The 8489-nt window shown below is 38.8% G+C and overlaps 1 protein-coding gene across 2 annotated transcripts; it reads right to left on the bottom strand.

Annotated features, from left to right (window-relative positions):
• Positions 1–5500: 5500 nt before the first annotated feature.
• LOC109940909 (uncharacterized) lies at positions 5501–7411 on the bottom strand. 2 transcript variants are annotated; one of them, XM_020541271.1, is made up of 3 exons: positions 7356–7411; positions 6436–6500; positions 5501–6097 (listed from the first exon to the last, which is right to left on the bottom strand). In XM_020541271.1, exons 2-3 carry the CDS (start codon positions 6475–6477, stop codon positions 5501–5503), a joined length of 639 nt encoding a protein of 212 aa, XP_020396860.1. In that variant the 5' UTR covers positions 6478–6500; positions 7356–7411. The 2 variants fall into 2 exon arrangements, with proteins under 2 accessions (XP_020396860.1, XP_020396859.1); XM_020541270.2 differs by lacking the exon at positions 7356–7411 and having other exon boundaries at positions 6436–6708.
• Between the last annotated feature and the right edge of the window lie 1078 nt (positions 7412–8489).

Below are 8489 nucleotides of genomic sequence, written 5' to 3'. Positions count from 1 at the left end.
GCATAGACACAAATTAGTTACCTACCAATCAATAAATAAACCATGCCAGTACCGGTACCAATATAAATATGGTGTCAGTGCTTCACCTCTCAACAAGGGACACACGAACTTGATATCTCATCTCCCCTCTCGTACTTATACTGGTGCTAGCTAGGATATTAAAACAGATAAGGTGATGATAGTGAGCTAGGGAACTCGAAGAACAAAAAAGAAAAAGAGACATGGGAATTGGAAACATCGAGGAAGTGGCATATGCTCACTAGTACTTCCACTCGAGGTGGTTGACAAATTGTCGCATCTACCTTACGCCTGGTGTCAGTAGATGATCTACTTATTGGCCAGTGAAGGACTAACGAAGCATAATTGGTCTCAAAAGCAGAGTTTTAATTATAAAGATTTTTTGTTAGCCTATAACTAATAATTAGCTAATACTATATCTAATTGTAAGCTCATAACTAATAATTAGTTATCATGCGCCATCTGGGATGGAGTCATAAGAAGGTGATCATTATTAGCAAGAGCACAAGGTGCTATGTTGTGTACTTAGATCAAGAGTGATGTATATAGTGTACAAAATGTCTCATATTTATTTTGTAGGCATGTAACTAGCTAGATGCAATTTACGATCAGGCAACTGTTGAAGCATATTAGGATTTTACTCAGCGTCTGCTGGAGCCACTCGAGTACTCGTCCTCAATCTAATCCCTAAAATAATGCTAGGATGATGCGTTCTGTTCCCGTTGGTGCCATGTTTTGCAGTTGCTCTTGGTTCCACACATATCGCTCTTCCGTGGATGTTCCTCCAGTTTAGGTACGCCCGATACGCCCTCAATGTCCTGCAGTTGCTCTTGCATGAACAAACTAACGATTGCGAAGCTAATAGCTGGACCGTCTACCCCACGAGCTTGAGGCTAGAGGTCGAACCACCGGGGCCAGTTTCATGCACAAACTCACGATAAAAGTAGCTTGGCATAGACCCATCGAGGGAACCCCAGCGCGGTACCGACGCACTTGTCCACCAACAATGATTGCATATTGGTGCCTCGAGGTGTCAAGCGACGACACACGAGCTGACGTCGCGTCACGGCACTGCAGGGCTCCATAAGCTCCATAAGTTGTGCGAACACTGCATGGTCTCTCTATGGTGATCTTACACTTCAGCAGCTCTATATCCATATGACCAACGAAGAGATACTGAGCAAGGGCATTTCGTGATCAAGTAATGCAAATACATCTACAAACGGTACTAATGGCGTGTTGATTACAAGGCACTAAAGAAATCATGCAATCTTAGGAAGTGCAGCAAGACATCTTCTGGTCGATAGGTTGCATGTGGATTTGCACGGTGGCTTGCCTTGTGTTTGCCATGGCTGGTTGGCTGGCCACCCTGAGAACAGTAGTGAGTAGATTTCGATAAACCCATCAGAATCTCAATATGAATATAGAATATCAACCTCAATTCTTTTAATGTTTCATCCTGTATTCGCAATAGTTCAAAAAAATATTGCTTTTTATTGTAACAAATTCATTAATGTAGGAATTCAATATTACAATGGTGCCAAAATGGATTCTTCAAATGAGAAAAACAAAGTACAAGTTGATGAGCATGCAGTGGTTGATAATGAATTACCTCTCGATGAAAACATCCTTAGCATGCTAATAAGACTATATAATAACAATTAGTGCTTTTGCATATCAATATATTTTATCATATTGATTTCGTAGAACACACGGGCATATATACCTAGTAATTAGTTTATTAGCTGGCTCAACACAGCTAATAATTTTTTAGTTGACTAACTATTAGCTAGTGCTTCCAAACCGGCATTATTAAGGCCCAACAATCCCATGTTCCCAACAATGTACATATAATATTATCTTCAAAGTCTACTACAACCCACATTTCCTATTTATTCTGTTGCGCTTTGGCGTAACACAACCATCTGAAGAAATTTTATGGAGAATTTTGTGACTCCAATCATGAGATGCACAACAGTAAACTGTATAACATGTGTCAACCAGAAACCGACAAAAAATAGTGTTTCCGACGAAAGTTAACTAATTCATCAGTTTAGACTAGCTTTTGTCGGTTCTCGACCGACGCCCATTAGGCTACGGAAGTTATTAGCTTCATCGATTAGCTAATTATCATCGGCTACAAACAGTCGATGCAAATTACCTCTGGTCACACTAACTTACGTCGGCGAAGATCAAATCGGTGAAAATTAGCTAACTTTCGTCGGTAGTCGTTCAATCGATGGAAGTTATCTCTAGACGATTAACTTTATGTCCGCCTACTTAGCCAATGAAAATTTATAGTTTTAGTAGGTAACAATAGGTTGTTTTTATTTATATCCTAATATAAATCACATAAAATTCATTCATTCATAGCACACAAAATGATCAAAGTACCATTTCATTCATAACTCATACAACATCGACATATATAAATAGTTCAAATGTCCATTCACAAATCTCAGAATTGTCTTATCACACATCACACATAAATATTCCATAGTTCAAGACAAATTAGCAATCATACTCATTACATGAAATCAAAGGTTCGATAGCCAACTCTCAGATGATTAAAGCTTCGACCACTACATTCAAAAGGGTTACCAAAGATTGCATTTACAAATGCAATTCTAGCATCACCCGAGCCCAACTATGTAGACTAAAATATACGATTAGCAATAATTAGATGTTGATATGGAAATATTGAAAACTTATGAATATACCAAACACTAAGCACACCTGCTCTTCAGGTACTAGTATCTGTGTAGGTAGATTATGGTCAATCTGATGCTATTGTGTCATTGATCCCTATGTGAAATTTGCAACCAAGGCCAAATGATAAAACTTGTTTGAATTGGTCAAGTTTAGATGCAATGTACTATATTTTGCTAGTTCGAGTAAGTTTTGCTACAAAGCTTCAAGTAATAGGACAAGTGTCAAAACTTATTGATAATTGACCAAATTTTAAAAAACAATGCTCTATATTTCACTAGTTTTAGTAGGTTTTGCTAAAATTTATGAAACAATAGGATAATTGAGCAGACTTAGTTTTCTCAAACCAAGTTTAGAGTTCATCAAGCAAGAATACTATGTTTGACTACATGAATAAATTTTACTAGAAACAATGTACTTAGAATGCAATGCTTATTTGAACTCCATGAGGTCTTGCCGGATAGCCTCCACATCATAGTAATGGTGGGTTGAATTTGTGAAAAGTTAACATTCATCCTTAGTTCTTGTAATGTTGCTTGCATGTGCAATGTGTCACCATGCTAAGCGTTCTTAAATACTTTTAATGGCAACAATAATTGGAAACTCAACCTTGCTTGAAAAACACAGCATGATGTTGTGATATGAACAAAGCATAGCACTATTGTTGTTCCTTTTGAAATTCATCTTGTTTCTTTAGCTCCTCACACAACATTGTAACCTTCAACTCATGCTCTAATTGGCGATGACTGCTAACCATATTTTATCGAGAGGAGGACAAGCCTAACCTCTATGGTCATAGCTCTCTAGAGTCAGTGATGTGGGAGGTTACCATTGAGACCAAGGTCATCAGGGCAGGGGTCAGCCAAGGTGAGGCTCGGTCAGGGCATCCAGGGCAGGGGTAGTTGGTGTAGGGAATGAGTAGGGTGGCTTGGGTAGGATTGCCTTAAGTAGTGGCAGCTAGGGCAGGTGCAATTTTCTAATTACTAGTTCATATATTAACGATATCGATATCTCTTAATTTTAATGCAATTATACAAGTGTTGCTGTGGTAGAGGGCGTTGGTTCGATTCCTACTCTCACTTAATATTTTTGCTGTATGCCTTGAATTTTGATGTACACGCAAACACGCGCAGGAAGGCCTGGGATGCTCGCACGGGAGCGCATTGACGCAGGAAGAAACCGAGGAAACTCATGTATTATATAATAGTAAAGATAAATAGTTTATGTTAAAGAAGCAGCGGGTGCAGAACGGGCGGCTAGCTAGGGCGGTTACGCCGCGCGTGGGTAGGGGCGGCCACGATATCGGGGGAGACTGAGAGAGGGCATGTGCGGTTGGATGACGTGGGGTGATAGAACGGACGGTGCAGATGTGTGGACGACTTCATTCCAAAAGATGTAAGAGACTTTTTTGCAAAACCAATAACGCAGGATGACTGTTGAAACTGGTGTTTTAATATAGTAGAGATAACTTAAAATAATTCGCTAAATTTGTATATAAATTATTCATTATAAAAGATAAGTTAAAATAAACACCTAAATTTACATAGAAATTACGCACCATACCATCAAAAGATAACTTAAATTAATTAACCTCCCTTAATTTGCATAGAAATTAACCACCATGTTGTAAGGAAAGGTAACACTTTAGGCCTTGTTCGGTTATTCCCAATACACATGGATTGGATGGGATTGGAAAAAATTCTTAGGGCTTGTTCGGCACCTTGGGAAATTTTCCTGGGCTGGATTTTTTCCACATATGGATTGGGTGAATCCAAGCCTTTCACCCAATCCCTTGTGGGATTAAATCCCTAAACCCAATCAACCTATATTTGTTCGTTTATTCCATATGGTTTATATCCTAAAATCCAATCAGTTTCCACCATCCCGTGACCTCCCACCTCTCACACTTGCTAGAGTAGTGAAAACAAAGAACACTGAAACTGAAACTGCACAGCGACATGAAACTGAAACAACAGCCTTTCAGTTTTCTATTCAGAGGACGCACACCAACATGAAACTGAAACAACAACTTTTCAGTTTTCTATTCAGAGGACGCACACCAACATGAAACTGAAACAACAGCCTTTCGGTTTTCTATTCAGACAATGCACACCAACATGAAACTGCAAACCAAGAGCTCAACGTGACAACCAGAAAAAGGGACATGACAACCAGAAAAGGGACAAAATAACAGGAGGCGACATCTACACAGCTGCTTGGATGAACGACTGTGGACTGTGGTGGACCTTCTATTCCGTGTAGGCATCTAGTGCTAGCTTTCAACTGAACTGAGAAAAGAACCGGTGCAAGAATCAAATGGATGGTCTCGAACGAAGTCAGAGCCTGTCCGTGTTCCACCAGACCTGCCTGCCAGTACCAAACCAAAAGAATGTGAGTTGATAACACAACAATAGATGGATGCATGAAATAAACAGCATGATAATCATTTGATCATGATGACATAAACAGCATGATGATATAATCAGCTACCAAACTGATATGAAACTGATGACACTCTGTTCATGATAATAATTTGAGGTGTTCTTAAGGGCACAGCATGATCAACATAATCAGCTACTAAACTGAACAAAGTACTATGAAACTGACCAAAACTGATTTTGCAGCTAAATTGATCAAAACAGAGTACCAAACTGAACAGCATGATCAACATGACCAGAACAGAGTACAATGCTGAATAGAGAAAATTTTGCAGCCACAGTGGCAGCCATCACTCGAAACAGATAGCCAATCGGAGATATTGGGAATCTTACCTTTAGAGTTTATCCATCTTCCCTCTTAGCCAAAGGAGAGCGACTTCTGGCTCATCATCATTGAAACAAATAAATGTTTCCCTGTAATTTGGTATGTTGAACACCTCAGCTGCTTTGACCTTCTCATCTCTTGTCATATCCATAGTCTTAAGAACAGAAATACACCTCTTGATAGAAAAATCATTATCTTGAGCAACATCCTTTACTTTTGCTGATTGTGCAGCCTCATCTGCAACTTGCTTCGTTTTCACATCAAGGTACCTCCCTATCAGCCCTTCTAGTGCATCTTTCCTCACTCTTTTTGTCTCCTTCTCTTGATTGACAGTTGGTGCACCTGACCTTTTAGGTAACCTCTGTTCAACCCTTTCAACAATTACTATATCTTCATCTTGTTCTATTCTTGCATCTTCTTCTGGTTCATTAGTATCTTCATCTTCCACTTCTATGGTTTTTAGTTGCTCTCCATCATTAGAATTTTGTACTGGTTGAGTAGAGGTAATGTTCCAAGTCCCTTGTGCGATGTGACCATCATATAATTCACCCAAGGCATCAAAGAGAGGAAAAGACTTCTTGCGGAACTTCTTAGCTCTAGGAAATGTCTGCAATGTGAACACAAGACCATTTCATAAAACTAGCAGATACTCTTTAGCATGTCTGCAATGAAACTGAAATTGTTCTTTTGAAACAATAAGAACATGCTGCTAAATTCTGGGCTACCAGAAAATTGAAACAACAGTGGTAATTTACTCAGGCACCAAACTGTACTAGTAGCAGCATACTCTTTAGCAGCAGCAGCATGCTGCAAAATATTATGCATCTTTTTCAATACAGTGATAATTTACTGAAATTAAAAGAACTTCTGATATGATTTAAAATCAGTTATTTTAAGAACCTTGCATGACCAACTTCGCTACAAGGTAAAGCATATGCTTCTTACAGTGATAATGTTGTCCCATATCGTTGGTTCAGCAATGATCATGCATCTTTTTTCATTCCAAGAAACTCCACTTTGTTTTCTTGCCTCCTTCAATATCTTGTATTCCCTTTTCAATTCCCTCTCCTTTTCCTGAATTTGGATCTTGTTGAATGTAACATATTCATGCTTCTTGTGGAATTCAGAAACTATTTTATTCCAAGCATCTGGACTCCACCCATTTTGAGCCCTATATGGAGGCATGTTGTGTTCAAACAACAAGTCAACAAGACTCTTCTCCAATTCAACATTCCATGCAGCTCTCTCAACACCACCTAAAATTAAAAATTGAGGCACATATAATCATATAAATGTCAACCATGAACAAATCATGTAAAAGCTTTTATCAAATAAATTTGACATTATTACCGCCACATTTCTTTGTTGTTGCAGCTTTAGGAGAAGCCTTCTTTTGAGCAGCTTTAGATAAAGCTACTATCTTAGGAGAACCTCTGAACATCTTATCTACAATATAGAAATAACACATTTATTTAACATAGAAATATTCACTAATTTCTGCGCTGTTGGTAGTCAGACCACATATGATATGCTATTGTATCTCTTAAGTTATTCCCTTCCAAATTTCCCTCATCATTTCCTTGGTCTCCATCAGGTAGGTTCACAAAAGTTTGTGGATTGATATTTCCTTGATCATTATCTAGCCACCTCTCATCACCATTTAGTGACCGAATCAAGTTATGAAAGACTGCAGTAGCTAAAGGTATTTTTGCTTGGTTTTCCATTTTGTGAAAGGTAGCAACTTTGAGGATTGGAAATCTCTTCTTTATGACACCCAAAGCCCTCTCTACATGATTTCTTAAAACAGCATGGCGATGATTATATAACTCCTTATGATTTTGAGGTCTTCGGTGGCCACGACCAAACTCTTTCAAGTGGTACCTAACCCCACGATAAGGCGCAAGAAAGGAAGTTGTATTGGCATAACCACCATCTACTAGGTAGAACTTCCCGGAAGGTACTTGAAACTTTCCTATAGAATTGGTCATTGCAGATCTGAGAACCATTGAATCTGTTGCTGATCCTTCCCATCCAGCTGACACATAAGTTATGTTAAGGTCAAAATCACACACAACCATCACGTTTTGGCTAAGAGTCCCTTTTCTATTCCTGAATGGTGCGGCTTGATCAGGTGACATTGATACTGGAACATGGGTTCCATCTATTGAACCTATGCAATTCTGCAAAAAAGAAAAAAAGAAACGATCTTCTAAGATCTAATATTGAGGATGTTCTAAGATGGACACATAAGAGTTAAAAGAAGTCACCTTGAAGTATGGATAAAATCGGTTGTCTCCATGAATTTTTGGATGAACTTGATTGGAAGGAGGCTTTAGGAACCGCATGCTAAGGCCAGGGATAACAATGTCGAAGAAATGTTTGATGACACGGTGAAATGTATCATTGCTATGACCAAAAAAGACTTGGAGATCTTCAAATGTCGCATTGTGGCTAATCATGAATAAGAAGAACCCAAGTTTTTCCTCAACTTTGATTTTTGTATCTTTAACCAATCCTTCCATTCTAAGATAGTTGGCCAAGGATTTGAAAATGAAAGGTTCCATTCTAAATGATACCCTGCAGTTCTTGATATGGCCTTCAAGTAGCTCTCGAACCTTTTCCTCCCCGGTCAGCGCTGATGTATGCCTCAGTTTCTTTTTACTACGTCCAAGATAGCCCAAGAGATGTAGGGAAGGGAGAATCAAAAGGAAGAGGTCATCATCATCCTCCTCCCTCCTCCTAATGTGATCTCTATTGCTCATGTCCATAGCAAAACTAAAAGTAGCATCAAGAGACATAAGGAAAACTAATTACTAAAGCTAGTTATGTTGTTCATATAATTCAAATTCTTTAGGTTTTGGCTAGTACCTTGAGAAAATGGGTCAGGCACCAACACCCAGGATGGGGGAGGCTCGTCCTCGCCTACTCTTACTGGAGCAGGGAGAACCTGAAAATAAATAAATTATTGGTTCATATAAACATCAGTAAGAACGGATTAT

This window comes from Zea mays, chromosome 7, assembly GCF_902167145.1.
Source record: "Zea mays cultivar B73 chromosome 7, Zm-B73-REFERENCE-NAM-5.0, whole genome shotgun sequence".
Lineage (NCBI taxonomy): Eukaryota > Viridiplantae > Streptophyta > Magnoliopsida > Poales > Poaceae > Zea > Zea mays.
The sequence above is the reverse complement of the archived record's forward strand: the minus strand, read 5'-3'. Positions and strand labels throughout refer to the sequence as shown.

Coding starts and splice junctions, on each gene's coding strand:
- LOC109940909 (XM_020541270.2), bottom strand. CDS start 6,675: ATGCCTCCATATAGGGCTCAAAATGGGTGGAGTCCAGATGCTTGGAAT. Junction 6,098..6,435: donor TATGGGACAACATTATCACT/GTAAGAAGCATA, acceptor TTCACATTGCAG/ACATTTCCTAGAGCTAAGAA.